Consider the following 25189-nt stretch of genomic DNA (forward strand, 5'->3'; position numbering starts at 1 on the left):
CTGAAACAATTTTGAGGGAAGAATGGAGAATATTCTTTGGGAACCTTGGGTTAAATTTCTGGAAGGTAAGTTGGAATCTGGCAAGACAGACTTATTTGTAAGTAGTAGCCTAATTTGGTTTTATTGTCCCAAGATTATTGACCTTCTGTGGAGTGATCCCAAAGGCAAGAATGGTTGTTATCCAAACACAAGTCGAGGAGGGGGCTGCTACTTTGGACCAGATGTTACTGCCAAATTTCTTAATAAATACCACTTGAAGATGATCATTAGATCTCATGAGTGCAAGCCTGATGGGTATGATATCTGCCATGATGGAAAGGTGAGCTGCCATCACTGGTGACACCCTCAACCCACCTGTAGTGCTTTCTGCACAGTTGGTTTTGTCTGACCTAGAAGCCCAGGAGCGGATACCTTCCTCAGTGATAAACAGAAACTAGAGACTGCAGGTTTCACCTAGATTACTTGAAGGAGCCTCATTGTCACTATATCCCAAGCAAGATTTGATTCATTTCCTGATGTTCACTTGTCCCAGAAACAAATTCTATTACATGACACTACATACATGTATAGAATAAGTTCATTCTATACTAACTGTAAACCAATTTCCCACTGCTTTTCCTCAGCAGTGAAGCCCCTCTTTGCATGTTCCCTGTGCAGAACAGAAGACCCAAAACACAGTTCTTTCCACTGGCTGATGAGGCAGTTTCCCACAAATTGCTCTTCGTGGTCAGTTGAGAGACGGCCACTGAAGTGGAGTCTGATGTCCCCCTGCAGTGGTGTCAGTAAGGCTAGAAGTGGTGTCCTGGGCTACCTCTGTTTCCATAGTGAACAGCAGCAAATAAGAATGAATTCCAGATTGGATAGCACTTCTTTCCATAGCAATGCTTTCCTTAATTCTATTGACTTATTTTGGGCTAATACTAACATTGCAAGATGAATGTAAGATTTCTTTGTTATGAGAAAGTGGAAAACATGGTGGCTTATCTGAAGTGATGTGCTCAGTAGCACAGAACTGGGCCAGAATACCGGTTGTCATTTCTACCATGTTCACAGCGAGTTCCATCTGAAGATAGTGACTGGACCCTTAGTCCATACATTATTTCTGTGCTCTTGAAGCTCTAGTTTTGTGGGGCTCTGAACCTGCTCAATTGTTCATACAATGAGAATTTGGATGAGTAGTTAGGATCTGTGTATCCTGGAGACAGTGAGTGACAAGCTTTCTTTTTATTCCAGTGGAAGTCATGTCACACTTGGATAATTTGCAGGCACTGTGAGCTTTGTTTGCTTTTAAAGAATTGAACTGTTTTTGCCTTTCTTGAATGACCTTTGAGAACTCATTTTATTGAGGCTTACCTTCTTTTTCTTTAATTAGGTAATTACAGTTTTCTCTGCCTCTAATTATTATGAAGACAGTAGCAACCGGGGAGCTTACATCAAACTGGCTTATGGCATGATGCTTCGATTTTTCCAATACCGAGTAGCTGGGGCATCATGTCTAATCCATCTTTCCCAAAGGTGTGTATGTTCTAAGAATGCCAAGAATTAAATATTAATGATCATGTGACAGCAGTGCCAGGTGACTGAGTAGCCACACAAACAAGTTATCAACAAAGACACAAACAAGTGGTGAACGTACCCATATTGGATAGCACAGGGGACAATTTTCAATTCATAAGAAGCCATTACTCATAAGTGTAGCGAAGTATAACACAAAAGCCTTCATCCTCACTCTGTCCCTTTACTTACAACCTTCTCTACCCTACCTCAACCCTCTCTACCTCATCTGGTCTTTTGCTTTCTTTATCCAGAAATATATATGACTAAAATTTTCAATATTTTCATTGTTTAACCTTTTTCCTGAAACATTATCTTTTTATTTATATATATTTCAAAACCATTATGCTTATTATTAATAAGTGAGAAAAAAATAAATATAAATAAAATGCTAATTACCTGTTACTCTTCTCAATCCCTTTTCTCATAAGTAATTAGCATGAATACAAGAGATATCCTCTCCTGTCCTTTTATTTTTAGGAGTAGCCAAAAGATTGTTAATTTGTTGTTCAAAATAGCTTGTGAGCCTTTCATACGTGGCAGGTACTGTCTTAGTAGGTACAAGTTTGGGCATAGCAGTAGGCATAACAGACAAAACTCTCTTTATCTAATATGAAGAGACAAATACGTGTATCTTTTCACAAAGATAGATTTAATTGCATCCTGTGTGGTACCTGTGACTGATGTCTGTAATCCTTGCTGCTCAGAAGGCTGAGATCTTGAATATCACATGTTTGAAGCCAGCCTAGATTGATAAATCCAAGAGACTTCTTAGCTCCAGTTAGCCAGGAAAAAAACCTGGGAGACATGGGTCGTATAGTAGAGTGCCAGCCTTGAGTAGAAAAGCCAAGTTGAGAACATCAGGTTTTGAATCCAAGCCTCAGTAGCAGCACACAAAAAAGTAGTTATACCCTCTATTTTGAAAATGACTTTTTCATAAGTATTATATAATGCATATCACTTCATGTTAGGATACATAAACCTATTTAATTTTACTAGATGCATAATATTCCATTGTACATATGTGTCATAGCAGTTGTGGAGAAGCTAAATATTCAACACATTTCTCCCAAGGTTTTCTTTTACAAACAATACTATAAAATCTTTCCTACCTATAGAGAAACACATAGAGCTCAAAGTAAAAGAACCAAACAAATTAAATTTAAAAATGGACATATTTCTATGAAATATTCCAAAATGTTAAAAATCCCAGAAATCTAAAATATTGTTGTTGTCATGTTTTTTGGATGAAGGATACTAAATGTAATGTTTTAAAACTAAGAGATGTGTAGTGAACTTTAAAATTCCTTCAAAGATCCTTTCACTGGACTGTCCTGATTTCAGTATGAATTTAGAATCAGCTTGTCAACTTGCAAAAAAATAATACCAAGTACAATTTTATTAGGGTATTTGTTATATCTGTAGATTAATTTGTGTGCATTTCCACCTCAATAATAGTAAGCCTTCTAATCTGTGGACATGGAATATTGTTTAACTCATTTAGATTACATATAATTTCCTTCAACAGTGTTTTGTACTTTTCATAAACAAATCTGAGACTAATTTTGTTAAATTTATTTCTTTTTAAAAATTTTCTTGATGTGGAGTTTTTATGGAGTTTAGTGGTATTAGTTTTTTATTATCTTTAAATAGTTGTGCAAAGGAGTTGCCATTCAAGAAAGCAGTTTGTGAATGTCATGAATCTTAATCAATGTCATTCTCTCATCATTCTCCCCCATTCCTCCCACCCCCACCTCTTCCCTCAATTTTCTTAATTTTGTGGGATATATATTGAATTTTGTTATTACATTCTCCCCCACTTCTTCTCCCCATTCATATACCCTCCAAATTTCTTTCGAAACGTTCTTTTGGTGCTATAATAGAGCTACTTTCTGAATTTCTTTTTGGATTGTTCATTTCCAGTATCTAGAGACTTTCATGTATGAATCTCATATTATGCAATCTTAATGAACATACTGATTTGGTCTATTAGTTTATAGTGAATTCCTTGGGATTTTCTATCCAGTAGACCTTTGATATCCCTCGTACCATCTAGGGAACCACCATTAGGAAACATTGTGAATGCTCAGGGAGTATGGAGTTCAGTACTCTACTGTGGATGCTTGACTCACTTTTCCCAGATGCTGTGCAATTTCCACTAACGACACACTGCCTTTCAAGAAATCTAAAAACTTCACTCTGTCACTTAATTTACTTACATTGTAAGCCCGTTTTGGCCTGGGAGGATTACCATAACTTTTACGTTGCTTTTTTAGCACCATTTGCTGTTGGGGTTGTTTATTTCATAATTGCAGGGCAGGGAAACACTCAACAGATCACATAATCATTTAAGTACAGCTGATGATAATGAAGGTCTATGACTGACTATTGAGAGCTTTTCCACTTCAATTGAGGTAACACGAAATGTTGTTGTTGGTGGTGATGGTCATGGGGTTTGAACTCAGGGTTTGTCCCTAGCTCTTTTTGCTCAAGGCTAGTGCTCTACCACTTTGAGTACAGTTCCACTTCTGATTTTTAGGTGGTTAATTGGAGATGAGTCTTACAGACTTTCCTGCCCAGACTGCCTTTGAACCGCAGTCCTCATATCTCAGCCTTTTGAATAGCTACAATTACAGGCATGAGCCACCAACATGGGTATTATAAAATTTTTACATTAAAATGTTGGTGTAAAATGGGAGATTATAATCCCAGCACGTAGGAAGCAGAAGTCATAGGATTGTGAGTTCCAGATGAGCTTGGGATACTTAGGAAAACAATTCAGAAAATCTATGCAGATACATGCCCTCTCTCTCTCTCTCTCTCTCTCTCTCTCTCTCACACACACACACACACACACACACACACACACACACACACACACACGTGTACGTGCACTGAAAAGTGATCTGATATGTATAAATTAAGGTGATTAATTTATAAAGTGGGGAATGGTAACAGAACATACCAGGGTAATTTATGTAACTTCCACCTAATTTTGTTCTACTTCCTACAGGATTCATACTTTGGAAAGAAATGCCATCCGGATATTAAAAGCAAAAATAATTTCACGAAGATCTGACCTCATATCTGCCTTCTATCTTCGAGACTACAGTAAATCAGGTGATAAAATTATAAAGTTCTTCTATTTCTTAGAATATTAGGTTACATACAGATTGGTTTTCATTTTCTTTGCTTCCTTGGAATTTCATTTTTTTTTTTTTGACAGTACTGGGATTTGAACTCAGGGTTTTATGCTTTTTTCCTGCATCAATGATGGTAATTTTAAGCTCTTTCCTGTACATTTATTTTATTTTTATTTTTATTTTTTGGGGTCCGGTCGTGGGGCCTGAACTCTTGGCCTGGGTGCTGTCCCTCAGCTCTTCAGCTCAAGGCTAGCACTCTACCACTTGACCCACGGCGCCACTTCTGGCTTTTTTTTTCTTTCTGCTTATGTGGTGCTGAAGAATCGAACCCAGGGCCTTAAGCACGCAAGGCAAGCGCTCTACCACTGAGCCAACTTCCCAGCCCCCGGAATTTCATTTTTTCATCTCTGTTAGAAAAAAGATTGTTGAGTGATGAACATGAAGCCCAGAGTTCAGGCTCCAGTATAAACATACTCTCTCTTTTAATCTAATATTCATTCAAAAGAGTCATATATCTCTTTTCAGTAAGCCTCTTTTAACTCAAAGTGAATAACATTCCTGAGTTAGACCTCAAGAAGAATATTAATAACTAGCTTGATTCTGGGAGATGCTGAATTATAACTAATTTATCAGCTTCACAGTATGGTCAGTCTTTTGGCTGCATCACCATTCCTACAAGAGATTATTTGAGCAAGGCATGGTGATACAAACCTGTAATCCTGGCAATGGAGAGGGTCAGACAGTCGGTCTGACATAATGAGACCTAGTGTAAAATAAAAGAAGAAAAAAAAGATTTTAACCATATGAGGAAGCATGGAGCAACAAACAAGCACACAAAGCTGAATTATCCTGTGACAATTGCTAATATAATTATGGATTCATCCTGTGAACAAACTCCAATACAGTAGAAAGATGGGATAGTTGCATTGGACTTCCACATTTTGTCTCTACTCTCAATGCCCCTGGCAAAGAAATCTATCTTTGATGGGAATATCTCTTAATTTTAGGCACTGGTATATCCAAGAACTTAAGATCAACCCTCATGTTCTCATAACCTACGAAGATTACAAACAATAACATAAGTAGAGTCATTAGAAAAAAACATGATGTTTGGCTCCCCTATGCCATAAGATGTTGGGATCATCAAACACAAAGTATAAATTATCTAAAGAAATAAAAGGCTTAGTGCTGGTGGCTCATGCCTGTAATCCTAGCTATTCAAGAGACTGAGATCTGAGGATCACGGTTCGAAGCCAGCCCAGGCAGGACCATCTGTGAGACTCTTCTACTAACCACCAGAAAATCAGAAGTGGCTCTCTGGCTGAAGTGATAGAGCTCTCGCCCAGGCCCAGAGTTCAAGCCCCATGACCGACAAAAATAAAAAAGATTAAGCATTATGAACAGTGAGAGCTAGGCATAGTGACACATGCATGTAATCCCAACTACTTGGGAAGGAGAGGCAAGAGGATTGTGTGAAGACTATGTCTTTAAAATAAAAACCAAAGGGCTTAGGGCATAGCCCTGCTTGCTTATCAATATTCACACAAAAAAAGAGAAAGCCTTGAAACAGTGAGTCTAGATTGCCAGACCCCTCCTCAAACAAAAAAACAAAACCAAACCAAGGAAGAGCAACAGAATCAAAGAACTGAAAAGAGATATGAACAACATGAGAAAGTTTAGCAAACATCTAATCAATGTGTTAGGGAGAGAATAGAACATAAGAATAAGAGTGCTTGAGAGTATCCAAGAACTGATGAAAATTTCGGAATAGTAAAGAGAAGTAATATTAAAATTAAGTCCACACATATGTGCACTTAGACTAAAGCTACAATGGCAAAAATGAATTCTTAAAAGCAAGCAGATATACATATATTGCTAGAAAGACACAATAGTAGATTGATAGATTATTCAATTGCAAAAGAATCCAAGAGATAGTCAAATCTTACTATATATAGTTACTATATAAGAACACCATGAATCCACTAACAAAACCAGAATAACTCCATTAACAGCAAGCAGAATAAACTAAGCAATGCATATTACTAGAAATAAAAATTGCACATATATGTGTATGCACATATATATTTTATGTCTTCTGTTGATTTCAAATGTTCTATAATAAGCATAACTTTTCCCCCTTAATCAGAAAAAAGAAACATAGCCCAAATATCCCAAATGAGATTTCTTACACAGGACAGGAAAGGTAAAATTTGTGGAGTATTAAAGCCTGTCTTTATTTATTCAGGACAGATCATGAAAAACAGCCTGTTCCCTGGTCTCAAACCCAAAGCTAGGCCTCTGGCTGTACCTGATAGCTTGCATGTTTCCTTTCAAATTCTATACAAATAATACGGGCTTTTGTGCTGTTGTCAGGAAAAATTTCAGTAGCCCAGTGGGCTTTTACTGTGGAAAACACTTTGGGGTTGAACTTGCCTTGGAGAGCTCTTAGTCCACATCTGGTGAATATAGACAGCGATGGAAATGTTGACTACATGTCTTGCTTTGAGGATGTCAAAATCGAAAATTCTCCGGAAAAAGTAAGTATCACTTGTTATAAGATAAAATCTGGCTGTAAGAAATGCACACTTTGGACAAGCTCTAAGCAACATAAGGCTTTGAAAAGTTGAGAGCTGGTCTCATGTAATGGATGGGAATGGCAGGCAAAGACAAGACCAAGGTAGGTGTCTCCATGGTGACCTATTTAGGAAATGTATGTATTCTCTAGAATGAGCAACATGGAAAATGAAAGCAAGCCCATGCTGAATAGAGGATTCTTATTTTAACTTTTTTTTCTTTTTTTTTATAGAAAATTTTTTATTGTGATTTTATTGATTGCAAATTGTCTTTATTGTGGTCTATAAAGTTTGAGTTCTATGAGCTTTGATAATAGTTATTTCTTCCACATCAGGTGATATGTACAGTTCTTTCCTTTTGCTTAGTGTCAGCTGTTCCCTCTTTCCCACTCAGTCCCTCCCTCCCATCGCTGCCATTGAGTTGCTTATTTTAACTTTTGTCCAGATGTGACATTATTTCCTTGTGCCACACACATTTGAAATACTTCACATATTTCCTAACCATGTAATAGTTGCCGAACCCAGTCTATGCATTAAAAAATTTCAAAATGTATGGTACCTTATTAAAATGTCAGTATCTCAGGGAGAGTAATTGGATTCCAGTCCCTATTGATGAGCATTTCATCAGCAATTAATTATAACACTGAGCTTGTTGGAGCTAGGACTTGTGAGCATTTGGGGACTGATGAGAAAAACAGAGAAGAGAAATAAAATGGTATGGTTGGAAACTAAAATATCCCCAGGAAGGAGGTGTTTAACTTCACTTCAGTGCCATTTTGCCATAGTGATTTAGATCATAGGGATTGGCTTGATAATGCTGAGACTCAAATCTCATGTAATAGCTACATGACTGTTGGTAAAGTTATTTGTCTCTCATGTTTTCTTGTCTGTAGGATGGAACAAACAATCTGTTCCTATTCCTTAGGGTTGTAAAGGACCAAATGAAATAATCCACACAAGCTTTCTGTAAACATTGGCAGTTGTTATTTAGTGCTTCCTTACATTGTTCTCCTAAGGAGCACAAGAACAAGCTCCTTAGTGTGATTGAAGATTGATTGGGCCAAAGGAAAGCTTGCTGCCTTGAATTTGATTTAAAACCCCATCATTGCAATTGGTGGGTTTGTTGTATAGCTCAGTTGGAGAATAGGGATACAAGATGATCTTGGGTTCTATTTCTACCATAATACACATAGAGAGAAAAGAGAGAGGAAAAGAAGGGGACAAGACAAATGGAAAGGAGAAGTTGGTGGGGATGTTTTGTGTTTTTTACAATTGCTATAATTGATCTCTGTCCTTAATTCTTAAAGTTTTAACACTTAAAAAAAATCTTTATTTTAGATGAAAACGCCTCTAATTGAAACTATGTACAGGTACCGATCTGATCTGAAACTAATATTCAATCTCATTCATTGCGATCACTCAGGTAAGTACACTTTCACTAGTTCAGTAGTAGAAAATAAAGCAAAGCAGTCTGTTTCTCCAAAATCAGAATTCTATTTTTACCTATTTCATTCTTCATCCAAACTTGATGAAACTTGAAATGACAAACTTTAACATTATTTATGTTTTAGTTTGGCCACAAATTTAAGAACACAGAGTTCTACAATAAGTCTGTGTATCCATTGGTCTCACTGGGACAGATCCATTTATAAATCACCAGCAGGGATGAAAATGTAATTCTAGTTTAAAATCTTAGTTACTCGTAGTTATTCTTAGAATTGTGGTTCTATTTTAGACATTGGAAACTATGTATTTAGTTCTGATGCACATTTATTCTCAAACTTAAAAAGGCAGTCATCAGAGCTAGAAATGAAGCTTTAGTGGTAGCGTGCTTGCCCAGAATGCATGAAGCCCTAGGTTCCCTCTCCAGTATTGTGTGTGAAACCATGCATACACATATAAATCAGAAATTCCTCTGCTGCAGAGATATTTGAACACCAAAAAGCATCAAACAGTGAGTGGTTGATCCATTAAGATTAATTGTTGACTTTAAAAGGCAACTGACTATTGGTTGGAATTCTCTTACTGACTTCCAGCGTGCTTTTTTTCTCTGCTTTGATATTTCTCTGATCTGCCATCTTTCTATCATACTTGAATTTTATTTAGGTTTTGTAATTTGCGTGTGTGTGTGTGTGTGTGTGTGTGTGTGTGTGTGTGTGAATGTAGGCGTGTGCACTCCGGTTCTAGGATTTGAACATGGGGCCTCGCTGATATCCCTGAGCCACAGACCCTCTTCCATTTTTTATTGCTGTTTTTGTAGTTAAGTGGAGATGAAGTTCTCACAGGCTGGTTTTGAACCGAAGTCCTTAGATCTCAGCCTCCTGAGGAGCTAGAATTATAGGCATGAGTCACTGGCACCTGACTGAAAGGTTTTCATACCACATTTAATCCTATAGTTTTTATCCCCTCTCTTGTTTTTTTCACTTGAGTTTTCTCTTGGTGGCTTTAGAATAATCTTAGGATTCTTAGTAGTTAAAAGTGATACATTGTTTCTTCCACTTACAACCTTTTTCTTCTCTTTCTTTCAGTATCTTGATTGTCTGGTATGTTAGAGAGCTTCTAATTCATACTATTTAGTGTGGCTTCCAAGGCCCTCCCTTAGGTGGTATTTAAATAAACACTCAATGCTTTCTCCTATATTCTTTTTTTTTTTTTTTTGGGTCCGGACGTGGGGCCTGAACTCAGGGCCTGGGCACTGTCCCTCAGCTCTTCAGCTCAAGGCTAGCGCTCTACCACTTGAGCCACAGCGCCACTTCCGGCTTTTTTTCTTTTTGCTTATGTGGTACTGAGGAATCGAACCCAGGGCCTCATGCATGCAAGGCAAGCACTCTACCACTGAGCCACCTTCCCAGCCCCTCCTATATTCTTTTAGGCCTAATCTCCATGAAAACATTTTTGGCCATGTGGAAAATTTTCAGTTCTCACTACAGTGTTTGTATTGATGACTTTCAAGTTGATGAGCTTGCCAACACAATGGATTTAAATGAATTTTTTAAGACGTTCTATGTAGTGCATAAACATGACAAGTTGAATACATAAAACGCCCAAGTTTACTAACTTTAAATGAAGGTTCCTCTCAGGCTTGTTGGAATCAAAATTGCAGTCTTTTCGAGAATATTCAAAATCCATAGTTAATGAAAGCGAAAAGTAGACTCCAGTTCACACCACAAACAGAGTCAATATGAATATTGGAAGTCCTTTACCAACTGTTCTTGTCAATAAGTTAAATATTAGCTGTTAAAATTTGCCCCCAGTGTTAGGGCCTACTCATTACCAGTAAGAAATAGGTGTTGGAACTTAGCATTGGTTTCTCGGAGGTCTCTTTAGGAGATAGCAAATTTGAAACACTGCAAAAGATCCCACAGAGCCTTAGAGAAAACTATTGAGCGCAATGGACTGAGGGGTGGGAGGAGGAATACCAAACTCTTAATGGAATAAACTATTTCCATCTTTAAAGTGTAATCTTTTTTGGAGATTCCACAAGCCAGCGATCCTCAGTTGTGGAGAAACCACAATATGATGGTAGGCATATCAAATCTTTGGGGGGGAAATTGTAGAATCAGCCCTACTTTTTCTTGTCTGTTGGAGATGCAAAGTCAATACATCCCGATTGATCCCTGTGATGAATATGGTCTGACAACTTTGTTGATAAGATAGGATCTTGATCATCCACAGATCATGTATTCTGCTATTCTGATCACATATCAAACATAGTAATGTTTCTGCTGAAGAGCATAGATTTTTGTGAGTTCTGGTTCTACAACTTGAATTCAGTTCAAAGTCTGCCTGAGCTGGCTTTGAATCGTGTTCCTCAGATCTCAGCCTCCTGAGTAACTAGTATTACGGCATGAGCCACCAAGTGCCTAGCTCAGGTTTCTTTCTTTTTTGTGTGCCATTGTTGGGACTTGAACTTGGGCCTGGGTGCTGTCCCTGACCTTTTTGTGCTCATGGACTATCCTGCCAGGCTAGTTTCAAACCATGATTCTAGGATTTCAGCCTTCCGAACAGTCAGGTTTCATTTTTTTTGAAAGTTCTAAATACCACGATCTAGACACAGACCAGATCCTATAACATGTCTATTACCCACACTAGAAATAGTGAGTAAACTATAATAAATGTCCTTCTTAAATCATAACAGCAACTTTAAAAACATTTTGGGATAGAAGATATAATTAAGATGATTATTATGCATATATTAAAATAAGGCAGAACAGACTTTAAGGAAGGTATGTAATTGGGGATAAAAAAGATGATTACTAAATGCTAGAAGGAATAATTTGCCACAAAAATAAAATAATTAAGAGATATATCTAATAATAAGATAAATGCTCTAAAATTGGTAATACAAAAACAACACTATCATGAGTTAAAATTGTTATACCTTTGTTAGTAATTGATCATATACATTAAAATTAAAATTAGTGTATGTATGCAAGATTGTATAGAGCAGTTAGTATACCTGATGCTATGAGTAGGTAATATGTAGAAATAAGAATACTGTGTGTTTATATACACATTGATAGAATTTTGCATTTAAAATTTTACATTTTTGGGCCAGTTCCAGGTACTGTCCCTGAGCTTCTGGGCTTAAGTCTAGCATTATCCCACTTTGAATCACAACTCTACTTCTGGCTTTTTGGAAGTAAATTGGAGATGAGTCTCATGGACTTTTCTGCCTGGGCTGGCTTTGAATAACAATCCTCAGATCTCAGCCTCCTAAATAGGATTATAGGTGTGAGCCGCTGATACCTGACTACATATTATTAGTATTATTATTATTACTCTTATTATTTGTCGGTCGTGGGTCTTGAACTCTGTGCCTTGGCGCCCATCCCTGAGCACTTCTGCTCAAAGCAAGTGCTCTGCCACGTGAGCCACAGCACCACTTCCAGTTTTCTGGTGGTTCATTGGAGATAAAGAGTCTCACAGACATTTCTGCCCAGGCTGGCTTTGAACCACGATCCTCAGATCTTAGCCTCCTGAGTAGCTAGGATTACAGGCATGAGCCACTGGTGCCCAGCCACATATTTTTAAATGCACAAGAAATACCAAATAACAAAAGCTTTTATATTCTCCCTTTATAATGCAAATTAAAAATATTAGAAGGTAATTCCTAATAAATGAATGAAAAGGGAATATAACTGTAGCTCTACCAGAAAATGTAAAAAACAGAAAAAAGTACTTTACAAGAATCTTTTTTTTTTTTTTTTTTTGGTCCGGTCGTGGGGCCTGAACTCTGGGCCTGGGTGCTGTCCCTCAGCTCTTCAGCTCAAGGCTAGCATTTTACCACTTGAGCCACAGCGCCACTTCTGGCTTTTTTTTTTCTTATGTGGTGCTGAGGAATCGTACCCAGGGCCTCGAGCATGCAAGGCAAGTGCTCTACCACTGAGCCACCTTCCCAGCCCCCACAGGAATCTTGTGAATAAATTTATGCCAGCTTTGATTTATTTTTGTGCTGGTACTAGGGCTTGAACTCAAGGCCTGAGTGCTGTCCCTGAATGTTTGTATTCAAGGCTCAGTTTGAGCCACAGAACCATTTCCTGATTTTTGGTGGTTAATTGGAGATAAGAGTCTTATGGACTTTCCTGCCCAGCCTGGCCTTGAACCTTGATCCTCAGAGCTCAGCCTCTTGCATAGCTAGGATTTTATAGGTATAAGCCACTGACCCGTGGCTTATGCCAACTTTTTAATGAAAAATTTAAAATTATATATGTATTAGGGGTATAATAGGATGCCAATCATTTTTAAACTAGGTCACTGGACAGTTTTCTTTGGGAAAACATAATTTATTAAAGCAAAGTCAAAAACAAAAGAATCTGAAGAAATAGTACAACCATTGAAAAATAAAAGATGGCTTTTTTGTTGGTTAGGGGGCTTGATCTCAGGGCCTGGGCCTTGTCTGTAAGCCTCTTTGTGCTCAAGGTAGCACTTTACCACTTGAGCCACAGTGCTACTTCAGTTTTTCAGTGGTTAACTGGAGATGAGATTCTCACAAGGACTTTTCTGCCCAGGTTGGCTTTGATGTGTGATCCTCAGATCTCAGCCTTCTGATTATAGGCATGAGCCACCAGCTCCTGGCAAGATGGCTTTTTATAGTGAGTCATTATGGCCAGGACAAACTTAGAATTTTCTTCTTACAAGTTTTTGATTAGGGTGGGCCACAAGGGAAATTTTGGAGAGATTTGAAAATGCAAAGGGAATCAGTAGTCTTTTTGTAACTCACACCTACTGATCTACGGACTGACCTTGTTGGCATGAGACGAGAAATAGCCTGCAATTGCTCTACCCTTGTAGCTTCTTTGATTTCTGGGCTATGTATATGTGCATCACGCCATGATGTATGACATCCCCATCATGAAGGTCAGAGGCAAAAGAATGGCTATAAGCTTCAGTATCTTACTATGGGTGCCAGTGCATGCATGTGGGTTTCAGCTGGCTTGCGATCTACCTGACTGCTTGCTATGCAAACAGCAGATATAGAGACCACAACCTTACAGTGACTGCTTAACTGTCTTCCATGCTTACAGAAGTCACTTCTACTAGATATGCAGAATCTGTGTCAGTGAATATGTGAGCATGCGCACTCACATAGAATCATGTTTATATGTCACTTCATGATGGATATATTCTGAGAAATTCATGATTAGATGAGTTCATGATAGTGTGAACCTCACAGTGTTCTTATAAAAACTAAGAGCTATAATACCACTAATCTTATGGGATCAAGATCATACGTGCAGTCTGTTTGTTTGTTTGTTTGTTTTAATTTTATTTTTGCCAGGCCTAGGGATTGAACTCAGCACCTGGGCACCATCCCCAAGCTTCTTTTTGCTCAAGGCTAGCACTTCTGGCTTTTTCTGCTTATGTGGTGCTGAGGAATCAAACCCAGGTCTTCATGCATGCCAGGCAAGCACTCTACCACTGAGCCACCTTCCCAGCCCCATATGTGCAGTCTATCATTGACCGAATGTAATCATGTGCCACATGACTATTGCCTACTGGTCTTCTGTGGTTGGACTATCACAAATGCAGAATTTAGTACTGGGAATGGTTTCAGAACAACAGACCTTAAGGATAAGTGTTCTGTATTTGTCCTGGGTTTTCTGGAACTAGTTCCCAAGTATGATTAGATTTAAAAGCATTTTCCACAAATGAAGAGCATGCTCGTAGTCCTTGGCAGGAAGGAGCAAAATGTTTACTCAAATGATCACCTTTAATCAAGAACCCACAGAAGGCAAGACACTGAGAGACTGAATATTTGGTACCTTAAGAGTATTTTAGTTAAAATACATTTGGTTGGGTTGGTTGATTGCTACTGAAGCAAGTGATCAGTACAAGGCTTTAAATTCCCAGCTGAAAGTTTCTATGATTACCCTGAGAGAAACTCTGACACTATAGCCAGAGGGCTGAGGTTTCTGAAAGGCAAACCCCAAGTCTCAGCCTGTGAATGGTTGAATGAAAATACAAATTGAATTCCCAACCCCACAGGGTCTCTGCTGTGATTTGACTGTCCTCTCCAATTGTGTTGAAATGTGATTGCCATTGTAAGAGTTAAGAAGTGGGACCTTTAAGAGGCAATTGAGAGTTGGAGGCTTTGCCTTTATGAGTGCTGTTATGGAGGTTCTGTTTAAAGGGTGAATTTTGCCTGACTTTGTTCTCTGCTTCACCTGTGCTTGCTTGTTCTTCTGCCAGGGTTAGTGCAACACAAAAGTACTCACCAGATGTTTGTACCATTTTTGGACTTACCATTGATGAAATTGTGAGCCAAATATATTTCTATTGTGTATTAATTATTCAATCTGGTTTTCTGTTAATACCAGCTCAACGAAGATGAAGTCTCTCGTTTAAGGGAAAGAATGGAATGAGGACCCCTGGGCAGATTATGATTCACATCTTTTCCCTAAACTCTTGAGTTACATCATTCCAAGAAGCAACCCTTCTCCTCTGCCTGAAGAAATTTTCTTTCCCTTTTGTCAAAAGACCTTAATTAACTTAGTACTTATTTCCATCATGTCTCTCTATTTAGTTTTTACAAGTAACGTAAAGTTTACAAAGACTAAATAAATGTGGAGAGAGAATAAATGGTGTTCAAGTACTCTAAAAATCTTTTCATAGAATATGAGTATAAAGGTACATTGAAGATGATCATAGCTACTCAAGAATATAATGGTGACATTCATTTGTGTTCTAGCATGTATTTATAGTATCCCATTGTATGAATATACATTTCTTTGTCAGCTCATGAGCTTTAATTTGTTTTTTTGGGGTCCGGTCGTGGGCCTGAACTCTGGGCCTGGGCGCTGTCCCTCAGCTCTTCAGCTCAAGGCTAGCACTCTACCACTTGAGCCACAGTGCCACTTTTTTCTTATGTGGTGCTGAGGAATCGAACCCAGGGCCACAAGCATGCAAGGCAAGCGCTCTACCACTGAGCCACCTTCCCAGCCATGAGCTTTAATTTTTGTTTCTAGTTGTTTTGCTGTTATGAGTAACACTGCTCAGAACACTCATATGCATATATGTTTGTCTAGGAGTATGTTTCAATTTCTCATTTCACTCTCTTGCTTCAGTTTCTTTTTATTTGGTTTATTCTACGCTTACTAATTTTAATTATTCTTCCATTCATTGTTTCTTCATTGTTCTCATATTATCATTTGGGTACAATGTCAATGCCTGCATGTGGAAAGAGAAGTTGCTTTCTTTCCTGTATTATGTAACCCTGGCCAAATTTTGGTATCCCTGGTAAAAAAATGTGTATCACTCAGAGAAGGAAGATATTTTGAGAAAACCTAAATATAATTAATATTTTATTCAGGACAGTAAGACATTTTTCAACATCACCTGTTGATACCGGGCCTTAAACTCATGTCCTTGAATTCTTGCTTAGCTTTTTGACTCAAGGCTGAGGCTGACCCTTGGCCACTTGAACCACACCTTAGTGGCAGCTTTTTGCTGATTAGTGATGATTCTCATGGACTTTCTTGATCAGGCTGGCTTTGAACCACTATCCTTGTATCTCAGCCACCTGCATAGCTAGTGTTACAGGTATGAGCACTAGAGCCCAGCCTATACATTCATTAAAGAACATGGCCATCTATTTTTTCTTCACCTGTCCTCCCCACCTTTCGCATGGCCTTTCTTTTCTCTTGCATGTAAGGAAGCCATATTTACCTGCTGTGTAGCCTTGGGTATTTTCACTTGTCTGCACATAAACCTATACAGACATATATGCATACATTTACACAAAGTGCTTTTATTGTGTACTGTATAAAATGAATTTGTGTAATTTTGTGCATTTTACTTTTCTCAACCAAACAATAGCTACCTGAAGGCCCAGTAAGCTGTATTGGCTCTGTTTTTTTGTTTTTTTGTCGGTCTTGGGACTTGAACTCTGGGCTTGGGCGCTGTCCCTCAGCTCTTCAGCTCAAGGCCAGCGCTCTGCCACTTGAGCCACAGTGCCACTTCTGGTTTTCTAGTGGTTTATTAGAGATAAGAGTCTCATGGACTTTCCTGCCTGGGCTGGCTTTGAACTATGATCCTCAGATCTCAGTCTCCTGAGTAGCTAAGATTACAGGTGTGAGCAACCAGCACCCAGCTTGGCTCTGGTTTTTATAGAAATGGTATGGTGGCTTGATTATATCCCCCTACCCCAAATTCATGTGTTAGAATCCGAATTTCCAAATTCATAGGTCTATAATACTTGGGGGAGGGGCCTTCAGGTTTAGATTATGACTAGATGAGATTATGAGAGTATTTTTTTCCATGATGGCATTGGTTGTCACCATAGGAGAGAAAGAGGATCATTATCCCTCCTATTCCACAAGGGAGGAAACTGAGACAGAGGTTAGGCAGGGCTTTGGGTCTGGGTCAGTCACTGAGGGCTGGGGTAGGGGTGGGTCAGTAGCTTATGCTAGATGGTACCTGTCCTAGGAACTCAGACAAATGCTACACAAGGATCATGAGACTTTATGTTAACCCCGAGTTTCAACCTTCTTCCCTTTGCCAAATTTTACTTTCCTAAAAGCAGTGGCAATATTCAGAATGGCCAGATTTTGTTTCCTTTGATTTGTTCTGGTCCCTGACAGCCCAGAAGCATCTGCTAAGGAGAGATAGGTGTCCCTGGTTGTGGTGACATGATTAACCTGGTGCCCGCGTAGCCTCCAGCCCCTCTCTCCTCCTTCCTGGCTGCCCAGTTGGGCCCTCAGCTATGTCCAGCCTCGAGGCTTTGTTCCCGAGAGAGTAAATGGGAGGGGGCTTAAATCTGAGTCCAGATATAAAAGCTCCAAATACAGCAAATATAAATGGAAACCCTGAGACTCTGATTCACTTCACCAGCATGACTCATGTTCTGCTAAGGTTTGCGTGAACAACATGTTCACAGTCTGGTTTAATTATAGCCCGGATCTGCGGCTGCCTCGGTGAGTCTCCAAAGTGCACCGGCCCTCGCCCCCCGTGTGGCACCACATGAACTGACTCCCAGCAAGAGAGGACACTGGGAATGCTTTCCTGCAGGCGCCTCTGGTCATCTCACACAGTGGGCCACTTTTGCTGCGACCTCAGCCAGAGACTAGACCCCTCAAAATGAGTGAGAAAAGCTCGTGCTTGCTGGGTACGTTTGCTTCTTGGGGTTCCCCTTTGTGCGGAGTTGAGATTCACAAGCACCTCATGTGGGTGTTTGGAGCAACCAACTGAGTAAAAGAAATGAGTGTAGTCACAGCTCCCTCAAGCGAGGATGGAGGGAACCCCAAGGCTGTCTGCTGGGCACGGGGTGGGGGAGGGAGTGCTTGCAGGTGGACCTGGTGACACTGAATAGAAACTTTGTGCTTTCAGTAGGAACACCTGTGTTGCTGCATGGATGGGTTCTTTACAGATGCACAGAGGTAGCCATGATTAAATACTCATGATGGGACCAAATAAAAAAAAACAATAGCCCCTCCCTCTTGCAAAGCATGAAAGTACTAGTGTGTATTTTTGTCTGTTAACTCTGACAACTGTACATGGAGTTGTGATTACTGCCCATTTGCAAGCATGGATGCAGAATCCTAGCCTGAATTCAGTCGTTTATTCCCATATTCCAAGAGACCCTTACCTTCACTTTTTTTTTTAACCTTCACTATTTTCCTACATATCTAGTATCTGAACCTTGTGTAAACCAAGAAACCAAAATTTGCCCCCTCAGGAGTGTTTATAAGGGAAATGTCATGTTCTTTGTCCACATCTAGGCAAACATGGAGTCAGGAAACAAGCTTTCATCTTGCCCAGCCACCAAGGTGTCAATGTATGAAATTCAAAATTCTCCAGCGCTTCAGTTTCCCCATTGTCAAATCCTGGTCTGGTGATACCCCACCAAGCAGATGTGCACCCTGTCTGTAACATAGCCATATTTTTTCCCCTTTGGATATTCTTCAGAGAGGCTCACAAATGCTCAATAACTGTGTGCATATGGCCATATAAAATGATGCTTATTGAACTCCAAGAAATGGAAAGGAAGTTTTTCTTTTTATTGTACTGCTTATGGTTCTTTTTCTTCTCCCCCACCCCAGCACTTTTGTCACAGTTTTTTATTTCTGTGCCCAATTGCCAAATTTGGGAAGGGGAAGCACAGAAACCGAGGGACAAAGGGTGAAGTAATTCAACAGTGAAACTCACTCTCCACACTATGTAGCAAAGGAACTATACGGTGTGGGGGCGGGGGGAGGGAGGGAAAAACTGGGAGAAAATGAGGGAGGGGGATGACACTTCAAAAAGAAATGTACTCATTACCTGAGTTATGTAACTAACCCGTTACATCACCTTTACAATAAGAAGAAAGGTGTCACATTAAACTTGGCCTAGCACATTTAGAGTGTAGAGGAAGCTGCCTTTGAGCTGTGCACAGAATGTGAGACCACTGGAGGACCTCAGCAGCAAAGCCACTAATTCATGCTTCCTGAGGCCCCCCCTCTCCCCTCCCCCCCCCAGGCTTGGGTTCATCAAGAGGAATTTCGACATTCAGCCTGTTTGTGCAGAGAATACATGTGCAAAGGTAGGAGATGGAGCCTAGGGATGGTTGCTAGCCACTGCGTCCCTGGCAAGCTACCTTTACTGCAGTGTAAGTGATTATGTCATTAAGGGATATGTGCGGGTGGCATAGGTCTATGGCTATGTACTTGCATGTGTGTGTGTGTGTATGTCCACATGGTTTGCTGGCAGGCCTGAAAAGGTAACTGGAGCACATGCGTTTTGAGAGTTGAAATAGGGTGGTGGTTGAGGGGTTGGGAATGCAGGAGGGATGAGCCCCTTTCTTGCTTTCCTGTCATCAGCTGCCACCATTCCCAGCTACCAGGTTCTTCCCCTAAATAGCACAGTAAAACCAGCATCCAGCATGCTGTGGGCTTCTCAGCCAGCTGGAAGGAGTTAAGTCACCTCATGAACTTGTTCCCTTCCTCACATACCCCCTTACACAGTCCCTCCACGTGTGTTATAAAATAAACCCCTTCTGGTCTACCACCACTAAGGCCCGATTTCCCTGCTTCCTTTTAAAACTGAGCTGGGCACTGGTGGTTCACACCTGTAATCCTGGCTACTCGGGAGGCTGAGATCTGAGAATGTCAATTCAAAGCCAGCCTGGGCAGGAAAGTCCATGAGACATGGCCAATTAACCACCAGAAAACTGCAAGTGGCTCTGTGTATCTAAGTGGTAGAGCGCTCGCTTTGAGTGAAAAAGCTCAGGGACAGCACCCAGGCCCTGAGTTCAAGTCCTACAACTGACCACAAAATAAAAATAAAAATAAAAACCTCTCTGCGAAGATTGGCAATGGCAATTGCTTTTCTCTCAAAAATCTCCCAGTGACTTGGCAAAAGCTAAAATGATGTTCCCAGGGCTGAGCACTCTTTATTCCTAGGCATTGCCTGGCGTAGGCCACCAGTTCCTTGGGTCTCTGCTCGACCAAGTCTTGCCTCATCCTGGTTCCTCTCTGGTCATTTCTTCAGGACACTGACATTGACATTTCCTGAGGCTTACCTGCCCATTTCTCTACTAGAATAATATGCCAGATTGACTCAATACATTTTATGTATCTTACTACTTAGTCCTTCCTTGCCCAAGGCATGGGCAGGGAAGCCAAGGTTTGTGCTGAGCCACAGAGGACACAGGATGGCTTTGCCTTTACCTAGCTGTCCTATCCCACACAGCACATACTTTCATAGATTACACTTTTTTATGTCAGTCGTGGGGCTTGAACTCTGGGCCTGGGTGCTATCCCCGAGCTCTTCAGCTCAAAGCTAGTGCTTTTATCACAGTACCACTTCTGGCTTTTTTCTCCTTATGTGGTGCTAAGGAATCAAACTCAGGGCCTCATGCATGCAAGGCAAGCACTCTACCACTGAGCCACCTTCCCAGCCCCTGTATTACACTCTTGAGAAGCTCCTACTCCATAGTTCCCAACTGTCTGCAGGTGAATGGGGTGGGCTGGCCCATTACCCCAGGGAGGGTTTCAGAGATGAACCCCAGGAAACCCTTGCATCTTCTTGGCAAGAACCAGGTTGTTGGAAGCTTGCCTCTGTTCGTGCTGCTCTTGCTCAGAGGGCCTTCTCCCGCCCAACACCCTGCAGTGCTGCATCCTGTGTGCTGCCAAGCCTGCATTGGGCCCATGTGCCAAGTAAACCCTTATTCCCTCTGGGCTCTGGTATGACCTCTCCCTCTGGTGAAGCCCTTATTTGTGTCCTTTCCCTTACTAGATCTGGAGCCACGCCCAACTCAAGCCTTGCAGGTTTTGACTAAGAGCACCAAGTCGTGGCCCTTCCGTTGGGCGCTGCAGAAGCTGCCTTTAGAAGATGAAAAGCCAAGACCTTGAGGTGAGAGTCAGGCCTCAAGGGCAGCTGAGTCCAATCCTGCAGCAGCAGCAGCAGCAGCAGCAGCAGCAGCAGCAGCATTGACTCAGCCTGGGCACCTCTCCTTCCTGCACAAAGACCTGCCTCATCCAGCCCTGTGTGCAAAGCCCTCTGCAGGCCTCCTCAGCCTGCTGGGGTGAATGAGGCAGAGTACAGGGGACACTCTTGCCAGCCTCCGCTGGGTGGGGGGCGGTGCTGTAGAGGAGAGGCACAGGCAAGAGGGCCACTGCCCTAGATCTAGGCTGTGCCTCCCTTGAGCCACAGCGCTTATAAATAAGAAGGCAGAGATGGAGCCCTGGTGACAGCTGGAGGAAATTATTCACACTGCCAGGGAGAGGCTTATACTCTGATTCACTTCCAATTCGTTATTTTTAAATCTCCCAGTTGGCTCAGAAGGAAAGATATGACAATCATTTACATCTTCTTCCAGACGGAGCCTTCACTCAGGGTTGAGGGAAATCGAATGGGGGCTGGGGTTGGGGATCACCCACCATGTGTGGGGCATTGGTGAAACCTTTGTCTTTGCTGGTCTCCTTTATGATGGGTGCTCAGACACTCAGGGCTGGCAACGTGGCGTCAGTGGCTGTGTCCTAAGAGGGGTGGTGATCTGGCCACTAGAGCACAACAGTTGTGCTTCTAACCAGAGAACATAGAGCTGCCCTTTGTGCAACCCAAAGGGGGCTTGCTCATGTGCCCCCTGGCTCCTGCCCCACTGCTTTCAGAATAGTGTAGGGGGATGGGAACAAAGGAGTTAAAGCAGGACTCCTGGCTGGAGCCGACATTTGGATTTGAATATTCTGCCTTTGAGCCTCGTTTCTGTCTGGAGGATCCCACCTTGCCAGAGAAGGCAGAACTCCCAGCAGTGGCCTCAGCTGATGGAGCACTCCTGCCTGACACCTTCCATTGGCAGCTTAGTAGCTAAGTGGCACCAGAAGGCTGCTGTGATGTTTTTTTCCTTGGCAAGTTAGTCCTGGATTTGAATTTACAAAGGTCTTTTAGAAAACACACTGCAGGGGCTGGGAAGGTAGCTCAGTGGTAGAGCGCTTGCCTTGCATGCATGAGGCCCTGGGTTTGATTCCTCAGCACCACATAAGCAAAAAGAAAAAAGCTGGAAGTGGTGCTGTGTCTCAAGTGGTAGAGTGCTAGCCTTGATGAACTGAAGAGCTGAGGGACAGGGCCCAGGTCCAGAGTTCAAGCCCCATGTCCGCCCCCCCCCCCCCCCCAAAAAAAGCAAACACACTGCAGAACCCTACTCATTCCTTGTGGATGCCCGTTGCATATGCAGCTGGGTCAACCCAAAGCTATGCCCTTTGTACAGCTTGGCACATCAGCAGCACCAGCCAGAAGTAGAAGGTTCTAGCAACCACAGGTAAGAAACAGGCCAAAGCTCTAGGATTTAGGATTGAGATGTGAGTGTGTGCACAGACTACCAAAAGGAATGAAGACTTCCCTCAGCAGGGTAGTGAAAGTCCTTCTTCACAGGTCTTGAGAAGTGAACAGGCTGCTGTCATGTGCCGTCACACCATTGCAAGTTTCTGCATGCCTCACAGTGCCTGGCCATAGTGCTTTCAGATGCATCCATTTGTCAGAAAAGAGTACACATTGAGCAAGCCCAGAGGTCAAATCACATGATTTAAGAGGCCACTGAATTCATTTCTTCTAGTCTTGCTAAGAAGGCATTTGGGACTAGACGTTATATAAGTTCCTAGAAAAATGGCAGTGTTCTGATGGAACATCAGATACAGAACATTAGACTGTAAAAATGTCTTATGGTCCAGTCTTCTCATCCCTGGGAGAAGTCTCTTGGTAACTCAAGGCCATGGCTTTTCCTAAGTGGCTTTCTCAGGGTGACAAGGGGACTGGGTGCTAAGATGGTGCTAGAGCTGCTGTGATTTCCACTTAGTCATAGCTAGCACTGGCCTGTCCAGAACAGAAGGCATTCTGGGTATGTGATGCGCTCACATCCAGAAAAGGCAGAGCTGCACACAGTGACTTCAGAAGTCACCTTGAAAGATACTGGTATTTAGGGAGGGAGACTTCTGTGCCCTTTGACAACAACAAAGCAGACATGACGAAAGCTCTTTGCCAGCCTTGTGAATGAGTCAACAGAACTGAGTCTACTGCAATTTAAATGAAGGAAGGCTAAGCCTCCTGTCATCTTGTCCAGAAATAAATGACATCAGCCAGCCTACAAATTGTTTCTCTTACCTTCTGATGTCTTATTTGAGATTTTTTCTTTACACAGGGAACATTTATATTCTTTCTACCCAGGTAGCTGAGGCCTGAATGTCCCCTTCCTTCTCCATGCCTGAGGAGAGTAGCAAACTCTGCATGTGACCTGACAACAGAGTTCTATGGAGTGAGAAGCCAGGCACTATTCCCCTCTTGGAAAACGTTGACCAACGTTGGCCAACTGCCTTCCACCAGACGCAGGTTAGTTCACTCACCCTAAGTGCTGAACCAGTATGTAGTCTTTCTCTTTGTGCAGATGAGCAAGCTGAAGCACCCAGAGGTCATCGTACCAAAGCAGTGCCAGTGTTGGTGCCAAGATATGGAACTCATGTCAGTGACAGGTGGGGAGAGCAGTGGAGGCACAGGCAGAGCCTTTGCAACTGAAGACACGGTAAGAAATGCTGTTTCTGCCTCCACAGATGTGTCCTCTCAGCAGAATATCCCTACCCCTTCCTCCTAAAAGAGCGAATGGTTATCCTTCTCTAGGGGGAAGTTAGGAAAACAGCCCCCATCACATGGCTCCTGCGGCAGGGGGGCAGCCAGCCCCGACCTGACTGAGGGCACAGGAGCCACCAGGCCCACTTCCAAGACTCCCTCCCAGGGGATGACGCTGTTAGGAATGTCACCATCTCCCTCCAGCATCAGCTCTTCTACACAGCATGGCCTCGGTTGTTCGCTAAAGGGATCAGTGCTAAAAGCCTCTTCTCTTTCTTGGAAGCTGGCAGCTTGATGCCTGTCTTCTTTCTGGGCTCATTTGAGTGCGTGTCAAAGAATGACTGGGAAGTTTGGATGAATCGCTCATTTCAGCTCCTCTCACTGTCAGCATCTCACTGGGTGAGCCCAAACACAGCAGCTGTGGCTTCTCTCGTCATCAACAGGCAGGAAATGTTCTGAGTTAGCACTGGGCTTGGTTTGGAGTGCTCTAACCACTCTGCAACTTCTCCCAAGCACCAACACTTTAGGGACTTGTACCTTTCTTAACCACCTGCGTTTCTGTGATCCACTAGGGAATCTGTGGATTCAACTAGATGATTCCCTGAATGTCTTAAGGACAGTTCAAAAGAAGACCTCAGAACAACAGTAGGAAACATGGCAGGCTATGACCCATGGGGCTCAGGAACGTGACAGCAAACACAGGGTCAGTTGTGTTGCACCCACGGCTGCTACCGCCTGACTGCATTTTTCATCCTTTCCCATATTTTGCAGGGAGGAAAGGGGCAGGTCCAGGCTGGTGCCTGGGGAAGGTGTGAGCCAGGCCTGTGGCTGTGGAGACACCTGCTCACAGTCTCTGGGATCTGTCCCAAGTACAATGAATTCTAAGTCCATTCTGGCTAAAACTAAGACACTGTGGGTTTTGTAAATGCATTTGTATTCTGTACTAAAGCTAAGAGACTGTGGGTTTTGTGAATACATTTCTATTCTGTACCTCAGGAATGAGATTTTTGTGCTTTGTAAGAAATGGAAGGAAAGACAATGGAGTCCCACATGAGTGACGCCTGCTGGCCCAGACCAGCCTGTCCTCGACACAACTCCAAAATATCTGGTTTAGTTTGAAGCGAGGCTGCCAGAGGATCAGAAATGTAAGATGCCTTGCCTCTCCCGGCCCCGAGAAAAACGGTCAGTACAGCATCTCGACTCTTTGACACAAGGTACAGCCAGGGCCTCAACGTAGGTCTAGCATCATCATCTTTCTCTTCCCAATCTCCCCACTGACTTAAAGGAACAAAGGCACTGACTGACTACTTCATTTCCACACCAAAGGCAGAATTCCTGCAAATGTAACCTATCACTCCCAACCAGACAGATACAGCATTTGGC

At 41.8% G+C, this 25189-nt stretch overlaps 1 protein-coding gene across 1 annotated transcript in view; it reads left to right on the plus strand.

The window, feature by feature from the left end:
• LOC122100114 (serine/threonine-protein phosphatase with EF-hands 1-like) overlaps window positions 1-10309 on the plus strand; it is a 29981-nt gene extending 19672 nt beyond the window's left edge. The window contains exons 10-15 of the mRNA XM_042670531.1: window positions 134-319; window positions 1373-1515; window positions 4568-4674; window positions 7071-7234; window positions 8609-8693; window positions 10143-10309. Of these exons, the coding sequence (XP_042526465.1) occupies window positions 134-319; window positions 1373-1515; window positions 4568-4674; window positions 7071-7234; window positions 8609-8693; window positions 10143-10309 (852 nt within the window). The remainder of the gene's footprint in view (window positions 1-133; window positions 320-1372; window positions 1516-4567; window positions 4675-7070; window positions 7235-8608; window positions 8694-10142) is intronic.
• The last annotated feature ends 14880 nt before the right edge of the window (window positions 10310-25189 follow it).

This window comes from Dipodomys spectabilis, unplaced genomic scaffold (genome assembly GCF_019054845.1).
Source record: "Dipodomys spectabilis isolate Male_0828 unplaced genomic scaffold, ASM1905484v1 ptg000564l, whole genome shotgun sequence".
Classification (NCBI taxonomy): Eukaryota; Metazoa; Chordata; class Mammalia; order Rodentia; family Heteromyidae; genus Dipodomys; species Dipodomys spectabilis.